This window comes from Hypomesus nipponensis, chromosome 9 (assembly GCF_054491055.1).
Source record: "Hypomesus nipponensis isolate SF chromosome 9, ASM5449105v1, whole genome shotgun sequence".
Lineage (NCBI taxonomy): Eukaryota > Metazoa > Chordata > Actinopteri > Osmeriformes > Osmeridae > Hypomesus > Hypomesus nipponensis.
This window is the reverse complement of record NC_140369.1, coordinates 12,866,393-12,880,512: the sequence shown is the minus strand read 5'-3', so window position 1 is coordinate 12,880,512 and position 14,120 is coordinate 12,866,393. Positions and strand designations below refer to the sequence as shown.

Genomic DNA, 14,120 nt, shown 5'->3' with positions numbered 1-14,120 from the left:
TGTTGACAGGGGACAACAAGCCCTAAAGGGAGGTTCCTTCCTATGTTGCACAAGGGTTGGTAGGAGAAGAGAAAATGTCCTGAGGGGTCTGGAAATAATATTGGGACGGTGAAGCCGATGGGATGCAGTCGCCCCTCACCCGCTAGATTGGGCAGGGGGAGGGTGAGAGAGAGCGTGCGCTCATCTCGGCTCTAGGGAAGTGAGTGATGATGTCGTTGTGGCGGAGCTGTAAAAGGAGGAAGCGTGCGAGCTGAGGTAGCAGTTCCACAGGCTGCAGTGCTCTCATGCTCCAGGGATCTGTCAACTACATCTGAGAGGCTGCAATAATTGATAGAGAACACCTCCTATGTTATCCTCTCATTATTTCTCAACGTGGCTCGTTTTTCCCGCAACGACAGCAGTTATCTGTGGCCTGTACAAAGCTCCTCTATGCATGTACATGTACCTCCTAGTGCTCTGTTCCTTCTCTTTTGGAATGAAACTAGACTGTGTGGAAGGTTAGCCCAAGGTTTATTCACTGTTTATGATTAGTCATCGAGAATGAATCTCAAGAGGGCGGATGATTGCTGTGATCAAAAGGACATACGATTAGTTAAGGAATTGAGAAGGATACTATCAGGTGTTGCTTAGACTAGTGTAAGTTGTTCCTGGTCCAAGCAATAATACCAGCAAGTCACTGCAAGTTCAATTGCATGAGACCACAATAGTGGATGAGTTAATGGGAGTGAGAAATCTGGACGGAATAGCAACAACTGATCTCAACAGACAGAGAGAAGATGCTAGGGAAACCAACCTCTTAATATTCCCCATCATGGACCTTGAATCAGCCATATAATTCATTCTGGTGCTTTGCATAACTGTCAAGCTTAGATGATTGTTGACATGCGCTGTCTGGTAACCAAATGGGGGATGTAATGAATTCATTGGAGTCGGAGTGCCTGTGGCTGGAGGAAGGAACAGACAGGAGGTACGGGCCCTGGGGTGTGAGACTGGAGAGGGATGGGAATTATGACACAGGGAGAGCCAACTTCTGGAGCTCAAAGTCTACTGCTGAGTAGTAATGATACGGAACAACACTCTTGTTCCCAGTTTGAGCACAAGAAACATAACGACACAGGCCCAGAGTGGCTCAGACTGGAAACCGTGAAAAATGAAGCCTACAGTATTACGTCACCTCTTTCCATTTCTCAGACGTCGTTTTTATCCTCCGTCTCGCAGATAGGTGATTGATGCCTGTTCTCCTCGCCCGCCTATTTCCAATCCAGCCTTGTTATCCCTCTCCTCATTACAGACTTCACTTTCCACTCTCCAGTTTACTTCCTCACAAATGTAACCAATTATTGCACTAAAAGGCTTTTAAACAGTGCACACAATTGTATCCCTTCACAATTCCAAACAAGACATTTCCTCTTTAAGTCATAGTTTGAAAGTCATTCTTTTGAGGTGCGATGATGACGTGCTGTGACAATAGTACAGAATAGAGTAAATAACTCACAGCGATAGCACTTCTCCTTCCTTTACTACTTTGCATCCGTACTTCTTAGCTTTCCAAAGGATTGATTTAACAATAACATCATACTGCAAAAAATATTGTAACCTGGAAATCATTGCCAAGTATCTGTACACAGCGATTCAGGGACATTGAATACCCTTCCCTACCCCTGTTTACAGTAAATACTTTAATGCATAGGTCTTGAATTCCTTTGGCCCTCATTTGCTTCTTGTCATCCATAAAAGTTCAGAATTGCATTAATATTTTTGCTGTCACACAACACGGCTCAACTTATTTACATATTGGAATGGATTGTGTCTTATAACCTTCAGGGCAGAACAGCAGAGTGCAGTCATTCGCTTGTTTATTGCCTTTACCAAATATGATTTAGATCTCACGCACTCAATGTTGTGATCACATATCCTTGGCTCCTGTGCTTAGACATTGAGAAGAGTGCTGAGTTGGAAATCTACTGGTAGAACGACTCTCCGCTCTGAACCTTCCCTCACATTAAGATGTTGTAGGGCAGATGAATGGATGGGTTGCAGGTAGGTTAAATATGTTGTCCTGATCTGTCAACACTTTACTGTTACTGTGGCAGAGGAGACAGCAGTAGAGCCTATATAACAGGCACTGGATGAGAGGGGGTCATGGGCCATCCAGTGGAAACCACAAAGTTGTCTGGAAATGTCATATTTATTTGTTTACTTCTTCACAAATAGTCGGAACATTTAAAAGAGGTTGCCAGGGGCAACCTTTGACTGTGTCTGTTTTCCTTCTGACAGCAGTGACATTAAGCCCATACTTATAGCAGCTATTAGGCCTGGTCCTGTCTTCCAGTCTAAGTAAACTACAGCCAACTCTTCAGTCTGTCTCCACACTGGCAATTTTCCTGCAATTATCACTTGTTACTTGTTAATTTGGGAGCAAATCAAGACAATTCATGCACTCAGCGCTCTTCAATGTGCTGCAGCCAGTTTACACTGGATGTTTGTCCTCTTTCATTCTCTTCTGTACACCATGTTAAAAAACCTCCATGGCTGCCAATCTTTATTCACAAAGTTTATCTCTTGTACTTCAAGTCAGGCTTGCTGATTTTAAGAATTTCCATACTCTCTCAAAGCATAAAGAGATCACAGAGGTTGCATTAATGGATGTAATAAATAGTACTCATAGCCTGTCATTCTATGACTTCTATCCCCCGGAGTGGGAGACAGGCAAAGACAAACATTTGTGATAAGAGCAACCTTCTCTCAATGGTCTGTCCTAACCCTTCATGGTTGTCTCCCTGGACCCATGTTGTCATTATCATTTTCTCAGCTGATAGAAGAGAGTATTAGAGTCCTGAGCCTACGTAAGAGGTAGCTGCTCAAATGATAAAAATGAAAAACCCTTTTTTGTATATAACTTGATCTGCCTTTTCCCTACATACAGTATGTATGTAGGGAACATACTATACAGCATGTCCTTCCCCCGTCACGTCTTGTAACCATTTCCTGAATGAAATTCTCTGTCAGAGCGTCTGTTCCTCGCACATTACTGAAATATTTTCACACAATTCTTACCAAGCTTGTCTGCCAGACGAGCACCACATGACCATCATCAGTGAGATTTCCTCTGCTGCAGGTTCTCTCCTCTGCTGCAGGTTCTCTCCTCTGCTGCAGGTTCTCTCCTCTGCTGCAGGTTCTCTCTGCAGAGTTGAACTGAGCTGTGTGTTTAACGTACGCAGAGAGCGGGCAAAGGCCATCCCCTTGCTCTGGCCACACAACACACCTTCAACAGAACATTTCAGATGTGTTCGCCTGCCTCTGTCATGCACATTGAAGTTCTACTCCGTTCACAAGACTGTGTGGAACAGATTGCAGTCATGCAGATTTCTTCGTCGGGGCTGATTTATATGTGAACATCTCACAGACTGTCAACCCAGATGAATGGACTCATGCGTTGTCACATGCCACATCAGTGGTGTGGAACTTTCTGTACAATATACCAATGCCAATGATAAGTAGTGCCAATAATAGTCAGCTGTCCTCCCCTGTGTCCTTAAAGAAATCAAGTTCCTCCTTTTCTGTGAAATCCTTACATTACATTATTGGTAGCACTACAATATGGTACCACTAGCTTCCCTCATCAAAGCTGCAGAGAAGACTAGACACACATATCGTGGTACAGTGACATGAGAAAAGTGACTGAATTTAAAATATATCAATAAAAAGCTGAAAGAAGGAATGCACTGCGATGCCCTGTTATGCACCATCTGCCCCTGCAACAACTGATTCACCACACGCTTTGTAAACCTAATGAGGAAAAAACAAACTACCCTCACAAACATAACATTACAGCAATTAGGATGGTCATAAAATCTCAATTCTCAGCAGTTAAGTTGTATAGGTTGTTGGCTAATTTCACTCAGTGCTGATAGAGAGTAGCTCTGCAATTAGGTGCATAAGTGTGATGCAGAGCTCATAAAGTACTTTCATTTGCCTTAGTGTGCTTAGTGGCTTGGGCCATAATCGCTCTCTCTCCTGTTTCATTGGAAATGCTTCACTTGTTGCTTTGGCAGCCTTACTGGGTGAGAGTTATTTGACAGTCCTACCCAACACTGCAGCACTCCTCACCACAGCTCCTCTGGTTCTACATCCCCCAGCCATCCTGTTTGACATTCGATCTGGTTTTAACAATAAGTCTAGTGGCTATGCTCATATAACGGAACTGGGCTGTTGGACTGTGTTGTTTGTTAATGCAGGATTATGAAAGGCTTGTTGCTCCAGTGATACTGTATCGTTACTGTTGATATTGTATTACTGGGTGTTGAAAATAGTAATAGACTTTTGTATCAGGTCCATTTCAGAGTTTAAAGGACATAACCATACATAATGTAGTCTGGTAAAGGTGACCTCAGTGAAGGAATGAATTATTTTGATGGACAGCTCTCTCTTTTTCTCTCTCTTTTTCCAGGGTAGGAGTGGCCATGCCATTTGGCTGTTTAACAATCGGAGAAAAGAAGGATTACAGTAATCCTTCTGAGGTGACAGATAAATATGACCTGGGACAGATTGTTAAATCGTAAGTATGCTGCTGGCTGAAGCTCAATGTAGTCTCTGCCCTCTGGGCCCTCCATCTTACACGCTCACCAAGCTTGGTGTGACAGTGCGATAAGGTTTCTCAAGATTAATCTCACCAAAAAATACAGTGACACTATTATCATGGCCATAAGGATAGAGGGTAATAATAACTTAACTCACTGTGTGCGCTTTTGCCCTTCTCTTCAGAGAGGAGTTCTGTGAAATCTTCAGAGCCAAGGATAAGAACACACTGAAAATGTACACTTGCAAAAAGTTCCTGAAAAAGGATGGCAGAAAAGTTCGGAAGGCTGCAAAAAATGAGATCCTCATTTTGAAGATGTGAGTCGGTTTTTATCCTCTGCCTTTCTGCAAACCTGTCCACAAAGCTCCAGTGTATTATTTGTAAGGGGTTGTAAAGGTAAAAAACGGCTTTGTTTTGACTAATTTATTCTCTAAGATATGGTGTGGCTACTGTAAATTTCCATAGAAAAAGAAGAGATTTTTAAAATTATTTTTATTAAAAGGTAAATGCAATGGTAATTTTGCTTGATGATCACACAAGTAGCGTTTTCTAGAATACCCGTTGATCTCCGACATTTTCCTTCTGGTGAGATTTTTACTGATCAGCCTGCAGAATCTTTTTTTATCATTACCTTTCTCTTCAGAAGAATCTCTATTAGCATAACATGTTCCCTTTTAAACAGTTTGTTACACACATTAGCACCACAAAGACAAAGTGATAAGGAAAATAAGAGTGCAATGGAAGATGTACCTGACATTTCTGTAGGGGAATTACATAGCATATGCCTTCCTTCAGATGCCCTTGGTAGGGTCTTGCAAATAGATTTATGGCAGCTAGTGAGCACAAGTATTGAAAGAGACCACCCATGACAGCTACAGAAGCAATCTAGAAAAATAGAATAGAATAATAATAGAGAAGTCTATCCTGTCCTTCAAGTTTATGCTCTATGGCACTGACTCACAGCCTACAGTACAGTAGGACTGGATAACATGCTTGAATAATTTGACTGCCGTCTTGGAGTGACTTGACTGCTTGAGGTTTCTTAACTGGTTCAGTCACTGGTCGTGGTCATGGTCAGATGCTGTATACAGTGCTGATGTGTGGTTGTCCAGGCACACACATGCACTCATCAAAATATATACCACTTACACTCCTTATCTTTACATGGCTGGTTTCTCTGTTAACCCTGCCTTTACTGAACTTTAGTTAAGGCATTCATACTGTATCTCAGGTTTTTATGACAAACTGACTAGGTTATGTTTATTGATACAGTTATTTTCCCTGGCCTCATTTCATGATGACTTGCTTGACCATTGAAGTGTAAATTATTTATGAGCATTAATGCAGCAGTGTACCGTATCTGTGTATCTGTTTGAATGATTGCAGCCCCCTTTGATTCACCTTGTAATTCCCTTGACTGCCTTATACCCCTGTGGTCTGCTCTCTCCAGGGTGAAGCACCCAAATATTCTCCAGCTGGTGGACGTGTATGAGACCAGAAAAGAGTACTTTCTCTTCCTTGAACTGTGAGTTCAGACCTCTGATTGTAGACGATTGCACTCCTCCTGTGTTTGCGGCTGCAAAGGCCTATGTTGATTATGCACTCATGGGGAATGAGCTGCCGTACTGTAGCCTGAGGCCCTGTAGATATGAGAACAGCTCTGAACTCCCCTTTTGCAACCTTCATTTGGTATTCAGATAGGATTCATGGCTGACTGTTCCATATTCTCATCCATGTGTGTTCTTGGGGATTTGATGCATTCCAACGGATACGTTAAATGAAGGAAACTCATCTCAATGATTGCATTGGTCTATAGGTTTTGATATCGGGTATATGAAAATGATCAGAGATCAGAGGACAGACTTAGGAAATCATTTCATTATAACGCTTAAGTGGATTTGTAATTTTGTTTCATTCAGAAAGTCTTACCTCTTGACAAGGTTTTGATTGCATAGGAACAAATGCAAAGAATCTTCTTAAATATAAAAATGTGTCAAGGTATGTTCAAGGTGACATGCATGTCAAATAGGCTTTTGGAAAGAAATTATTAAAAAGGAGTAAAAGTAGATTGTTCAGAGAGCACCAGCGCCATACATGATGTCTGGAATCCTCCCCGTAGTGCAACTGGCCGAGAGGTTTTTGATTGGATCCTGGACCAGGGCTACTACTCAGAGCGCGACACCAGCAATGTGGTTCGCCAGGTCTTGGAAGCTGTGGCCTACCTGCACTCGCTGCACATTGTCCATAGGAACCTGAAGGTAACACACAGAGCAAAATGGGTCAAGGGGATACTGCTGTGTACTGCAGCAGCTACAACTGTTGTGTACCATGCAGAGACCAAGATCATGTTTCCATATTATGATTTTCATTTTGATATCCTTAAGACATAAACTGTAGACATGGGGTTCTTTTGAGCACATTTATTACAATGCAATTAACATAGTGGCTGATTCAGATTGACACAGCACCAATTCACTTTGTTTGGGTTGTTTTTTGACATCATTTTCTGACATTTTTGGGGAAGGACGTCAGAAGGATTTGACTGCTTCAATATTTATCTCAGTTATAAAATAACAAAGTCTTCTTCATGTTTTGATTAAATACATAATTCAGTTGTATTATTAAATACATGCTAAATGTACAGCAAAAAAGGAGCAAACTGTTGTTGCACATCTTCCCAGCTGGAGAACCTAGTGTACTTCAACCGCCTGAAGCACTCTAAAATAGTGATCAGTGACTTCCATCTCGCCAAGCTGGAGAATGGACTGATCAAAGACCCCTGTGGGACACCAGAATACCTGGGTAAGGAACATACTGAAGGAGAGAGAGCACAGCACAAGATGATCCTATTAACTAGAGTATCTGTGAAAGCCTTTTGGGTGTGGTGTGTTTGAGTGTTCAGGCGAGCTTTTTCTGGAGGTCCACTATAGCACACAAGCACCTGCAGAGTGTTATGTCTTGGCTGTGTTTCTTTCCTTCCAGCTCCAGAGGTGGTTGGTAGACAGAGATATGGCAGAGCTGTAGACTGCTGGGCCATGGGAGTCATCATGTATATACTGTAAGTGCTTTTATACACTGCTACATGTACAATATCCAAGGATTTAGGTTTTTGGGTGCAGGTAAAAAAAATTCAACCTCACAACAGACTTATTGCATAACCCTGAATAATTTTGCAAACTACCTAAATGCAATTTTAAATACCAGCGAAATGCATGTTTCATGAACACAAATAACAAATGAAATTGGGAACCCCTTGCCTTTTTCATGTGTTGCACCCTCTTTTAACTTGCGACTCCCAGGTTGTCAGGCAACCCTCCATTCTACGATGAAACTGATGATGATGATTTTGAGAACCATGACAAGAACCTGTTCAGGAAAATCCTGGCGGGGGATTATGAGTTTGACTCTCCATACTGGGATGACATCTCAGACTCAGGTACTTTTAAGATTAAATGAATACACAAGAGATAACGTTACAATATGGTGACAGCTCCCCGGGTAAACATTTCAGATGAGAGTATCTCCCCTGCAGCAGTTTAGTTAAGTTTTCTTGAAACAATTCATTTACATTTTCGTGTGGAAATAGAATAATATGTTTTCCTTGTTATTTTGTTCTTCAGCTAAGAGTCTAGTAGCCCGTCTGATGGAGGTGGATCAGGACCTCAGGCTCACTGCTCAAGAGGCCATCAATCATGAATGGTTTGTTCAATCTGTCTCAATCATATTCCATAATGATCTTTTTCATCACTAATATTGTTGTCAGTTTGAGAAATGTCTCATAGTGACTTGAAGTATGATGACAAATCACACTTTTTTTGTCTCAGGATTTCCGGAAATGCAGCTTCAGATAAAAACATTAAGGACAATGTCTGTGCACAAATAGAGAAAAACTTTGCTAAAGCTAAATGGAAGGTAAGCCAATTTTATCTGTGACTAATCATTTTTAGTGATTGTGAATGTGAAATGAGATACACACAATAAATGGTGCAAATAACTACACGAGTGTGGAAGCTGTTAGTCGACCATGCCGAGTCAATCACAGGAAGAGAGTGTGTCCTCAGACTCTCAACACCTCCTTCCACAGAAAGCTGTTCGTGTCACCACCATCATGAAGAGACTGCGAGCACCTGAGCAGAGCGACTCCGGGGCAGCAAGCCCCGCTGCAGCCGCCAGCCCTGCAGACGCAGCCCCCGCTCCCCCGCAGGCTGACCCCACCGAGACTCCGGCTGCAGCCACAGTCCCAGAGGGTGAGTCAGCTGCTGTCCCAGAGGCCCCTGCAGGTGTGGAGACCAGCCAGGCAACAGCCGATGCTGCAGCCCAAGTGTGTGTCCCAGCCACTGAGCCCGAGCAGGCGATCCCTGCCCCGGAGGAAGCTGACCCCTCATTGAGGTGTAATGGAGAGGCTCCTCCTCCTCTCCCACCGGCAGCTGAGGCTGGAGACGAGCAGAGCTAAGTGCTGGTCCTCTGTCCCTCCTTGTGACATCCACTGACCCTTGCACACTGTATATTAGCTGCTAGCATGGTGACACTGACTCTGCTTCTCTTTCACTTGCAGCATCTGTATTGTCTCACAGGGCCTGTGTGCTATCTTTCCTGAGTGTTGAATTGTATTGGCTTTCCTTTACCATGTCTTATTCCAAACAATCCTCCCGCTTTAATATGGCTTTTCATGTCTTGATACTAGCACATCTTCTTCCATATGTTCTAGAGAACCCGATTTACTATAGGCCTATAATATAGCTTAAAGCTAAAATGTTCTCTCTGAACTACACCCTTTACTGATTAAAGGGGTAAGACATCATTGTGCCAAAAGAGCTTAGATCTTTTTTAATGAGCCAAGTTTGTGAACTTTTTCCACAGTCCTACTCATACAGTATTTATTTACCATGGCAGTCAATACAGTAATGAACAGCTTTGCCCTTGTACTGTAATGTTGACTATCTACAGTATTACAGTAAAAACACATTAATCTTTTCCTTCCTTTTCATCAAAGTATTCTAAGGAAGATTAATGTATTTTTAATAGTAGTATATGTTGTGCAATTGTAGGCAGTTGTAGGGTTTCTGCTGATGCTAGTTATGGTTACTGGGGTATGCAAGCCCGGTGCTTGCGATAGGCAGCTTCCCACTCTTTGCTCCTTTGCCAGCTTTCTGCTCAGGAAAGAACCTCATGGCTATCAGTGTAAAGATTCTGTAAATAGAGACCTTTGTAGAAGTAGCTGAAACAGCATGCATTCTAAGGTTTTGCTGTTTATTTTGCATTTGTAAGCACTTGGTTGACAACGATCTTATATTGGCCTTTTGACAGGAGACCTAAAGGTATTTTTCTCCGCCAACCGATGTCTGTTGTGCGTAGTCCGTGCTCCATTGGTGAGCTGTTTTGAAGGCTCATTTTGACTTCAAACAGCCTTCACAGTTCCATATACGTTTTGTCATTCATACTTTATATACATCAGAGTGCCACTAATGTAAATGTAAGTGATATGAAACTAGTCATGACCTTGTTACATATTAGTTACTATGCATCAAATATTTATTTTGTAGCTCATTCCTATATTGATGTGTTTCTCACTCATATTTTTGTGTTATCTTAAACCTGAATGAGTACAATACTTAGTTCCAGTATATATAGAGCCTTATCTAGGCATATACTTACACTCACCACATACATATATACATATAAATATATATATATATATATATATATATATATATATATATATGTATATATATATATATATATATATATATATATATATATATATATATATATATATATATATATATATATATATATATATATATATATATATATATATATATATATATATATATATATATATATATATGTATGTATATATATGTATGTATATATATATATATATGTATATATATATATATATATATATATATATATATATATATATATAGCCTTCATGTCACATGGGGTACACTTGGATTGCGTAATCATAACTATTGCGAAAATAGTAAGCCATTCATGAGACATTGCTGTTTTTAAAACATCTAGAACTCTCATATATATGTATGTTTTTTATTTATTTTATTTATATTTTTTTGTTTATAACCAGAGTGCGAATTATACAAAGACAATCGGAGGGGTCAACTTGTATCGACCCCCCCATCCTGTTGTTTTTATCTCTTTTGGTGGGGGGTCCAAGTCTTAATTAGGGGGGTCAAACTCCCCCAAGCCCCCCCGTAATTCGAACCCTGTTTATAACTGATTGCATTCTATCCTAATAATAATAATCTACAGAATAATAACAAATTGTCCTATCTCTGTCACTTTATTGTCCCCTTTCATTTCAAAGGGGACAATATTTCTCTGTAATAACTCTAAATTAAGCAATATTCAATTTGCTGCTGAAACTGTGATTTATATACTGGTGTCCTGTGCACAGTGGACGTTTCTGTAATTGAAAGCCTTTGACTGTAGTCCTTGACAACCAATAATCCTCTGTCTAAATGGTCACTTAACAAACACACTGTCAAAGACAGAGCTTGGATCATAATGATCACGCTTGTGACCTGAGTTCTTTTGTGCTGCCCTAAGTGCACCTTATGTGCAGAAGGTAGCTCCTCTCATGTCATGGTAAAATGTCTGTCTGTTGACAGTTCCTGTAAGTGATGCACACAATAATTGGATAAATGTGGTTTATAAGTGCCATCATTGTCATTTTGTTTTATTATACCTAATTAGTCTTGGTTTTAAGATATTTCTTATATGTTTATGTGGGGGTATTATTTGATGTAATAAAATGTTGATCAAATAGGTTGTTTTGGTGTCCATTAATATGTATGACACCCATTCGAAATCTGATGTTCTATTGATATTTAAAATACATCTTTAATTTGTTTAAATGTGTTGATTTTTTACAGAGAACAATATTTATGTGAATAGACCATTTTGCGTGATTCATTGTCTAACTAAAGACCGTAAATAAAAACTGTTAAACAATGTTTAAGCAATGCTTTTCTCAGTGCATAGTTAGAAGGATATGTCTGTTGGTTTTGCCATGCATCTGATATATTTCTAAATGTGGTCACCAGGACCCATGGTCACCTGTAGGTCCTGTCTAATTTGTATGCTCTGTACTCTACTCCTTGACTGAGATAATGACTTTGATGGTAATAAAAATCGACTCACCTGTTTACTCGTGTCTCAGTCCTTGTGAACATACTGTTTGCCATTGTGTGTCAGTGTTCCAGGGGTTTAGGCAAGTGTACCCTATTGCACGACACCAAACACAGGTTGGTATTTCTTTGAGGTCTGGAAGGGCAGGGAATCACAGGCAGAAGGTAGGGTGGTGCTGGCAGCGAGCGGACCGGCAGATGTTAGAGGTTCCAGGGAAACCGGAGTGGAAATACTACTAGTTGATGAGCTGATGGACTGCAGGTGTGGAGGCTGATCAGGGGGGGACCGGGACTGGACCGTTCCCGGGGACTACGCCCATACACAACACACAGAGAGACCAACAGGAAACACAAGGGAGTTGAGAGAGAACACAAGGAAAGGCACTGAGGACTCTGGGATGTGACGTATCACATACTGTCATCAAACACTGTCAACTCTACCTTTCCATGTAATGGGTGTTTTGGCCTAATTTACCCTCCTCTTAATGATAATGTGCGAAGGTGCCACAATAGAGCGACCAGGTCAACTGCAGAGGATATTACTGCCTGCTACATTGGTTGCTACACTGGACAATTTTGATATTCCATAAAAAAGGTTTTAGGGATGAGACTTGAGACTTTAAGTTTCCAGTCCCTTCCAACCACTGCAACCAGTAACACCAAGATTGTAGCCTGGTGTTTTAAAACGTCCTCACAAAAATTTGAGGCTTTGCATGCGCTGTAAAACTCGGCTATAATTTATTGTCCAGAAGCTACTGTACTTTACAAGTCCTTAGAGTGAGGTGGACCAGCATGATGGATTCAGTTCAATTCAAGTGTCCTCCCCTCATAATACAAACTCAAACTTCCCATTTACTTCATAAATTGACATTTCTGCTTCCCATGAAATTGGAGTCCATCAGTCATCATTAACATGACAAGCCCCTTCCCAGAGGGACAGGCATTATGAAGATGAATGACTGCCTGCAGTTTGATTCATTGCTTTGTGAAAGGTGCAAAGTAAAACAAAACATGTCACAAATCTCTTTTCAACACAACAATCAATCGAGCCACCTGCTGGGTGAAATGATTAAGTGCATTAAGCACAATATTACTGTTTACAGCATGTACATTTACATTTTATTTTACAGTCCTACATATTTGAGCTTTAAATTATGTATTTTGAAAGAGAAGCACAATACCAAGGGAAAAGGGGGGAGAATCATCTTAATTTAAAGAACACTGCATAGTCAGGGGACATCAAACTGCAACACTCACTATAACCAGCAAGCGGCAGTGTTGCCCTCTCTTTGCAAGACAGAGTTTGGTAGTTCACCTCTGTAGTCCATGCTTACTTCCCACTAATTTAACTTTTTTAACACAACAGAGGCATTTGCTTTCTGTTCCAGGTTTGAGGACAAATGATCATATTCATGTAGTAGAGTGGGTGAGACTGGGAAAATGGTCAATGACTGAAGGTTTACCAATGGATGCCTGAGAACAATGGACCATGATGGTTCAGCTTCTATTTGTCCTTGTCCCAACAATGATGTTTGTGTCCAGAGACTGCTGTGAGCTGTGAGAGATGTGGAGGAGATTGTAAATAGTCACAGAATGTCCTGTCTGGCCACAACTGACCAGGGACCTTGATCAGACTGACTGATAGTGAGGAGCTGTATGTCAGACAAATTCCTCTAGTGTTAAGTCACTCGAACAAGGTCATGTAGTGTAGATTTAAGTCTAGTTGTCTTTGGTCGGTCTTGTTGCAACGGATAATATAATACATGCATACTGTATTTCTGATGTGGCACGCAAAACAACATCCATTTGTTGGAATTGACAAAATGTCAAAATGTGTCCCGAAATCAAAACCCTGAAATATTTTGTAGTAACAGACTTAGCTTGATGACCTTTACTGAGTCATTTGGGAGAGGCAGTTGCCTGATTGTGATCTTACATATCAAATTAACTCTCCCACTAGCAGGAAATCTGACCGTGGTTGTCAGTGTCTTACTATTCAAGATTGATGTCAGACCCAGCCACCCAGCCACCCCCCCTCCCCCCTCCCCCCTCCTCCCCCTCCCTTGGCTGCCCCCACTGCTCCCTGGCAGATATCAGATAAGCTGGGGGACAGAGCTCTGTCTATGGGCCAGGGTGGGCAGTGACAATAGAGTCCTCTAATGCCCAGATACCTCTGCAGTGTCTTTCCCACTCAACTTCATCACAGCCACGAGCTGAGAAAAAGGTTCTTACCACAGCACTCATAGCGCCTGTTGTGACTTCTGACTGACTAACAAGGGTTCAACTAATGAATGATGTCTGATTCTGAACACGATTGTATTGCGTTTACCTCTGTAGGTTTGCACTAAAACAGATGGGCCATGCTTTCCCTGATCCTCTGAGGAAGAAAA

The 14,120-nt window shown here is 41.2% G+C and overlaps 1 protein-coding gene across 1 annotated transcript; it reads left to right on the top strand.

Annotated features, from left to right (window-relative positions):
- Window positions 1-4,463: 4,463 nt before the first annotated feature.
- camkvb (CaM kinase-like vesicle-associated b) lies at window positions 4,464-9,032 on the top strand. Its single transcript, XM_084705645.1, has 10 exons — window positions 4,464-4,558; window positions 4,765-4,896; window positions 6,030-6,104; window positions 6,699-6,837; window positions 7,261-7,381; window positions 7,562-7,637; window positions 7,879-8,015; window positions 8,200-8,278; window positions 8,404-8,491; window positions 8,664-9,032. The coding sequence occupies exons 1-10, from the start codon at window positions 4,464-4,466 to the stop codon at window positions 9,030-9,032; spliced, it is 1,311 nt and encodes a 436-aa protein (XP_084561771.1).
- Window positions 9,033-14,120: the final 5,088 nt, after the last annotated feature.

Excerpts from the sequence above, each read along its gene's own strand:
- camkvb (XM_084705645.1), top strand. The coding sequence starts at position 4,464 with ATGCCATTTGGCTGTTTAACAATCGGAGAAAAGAAGGATTACAGTAAT. Across the intron at positions 6,838-7,260 it reads TTGTCCATAGGAACCTGAAG|CTGGAGAACCTAGTGTACTT; the intron begins GTAACACACAGA and ends ACATCTTCCCAG. Across the intron at positions 8,492-8,663 it reads TTGCTAAAGCTAAATGGAAG|AAAGCTGTTCGTGTCACCAC; the intron begins GTAAGCCAATTT and ends CTCCTTCCACAG.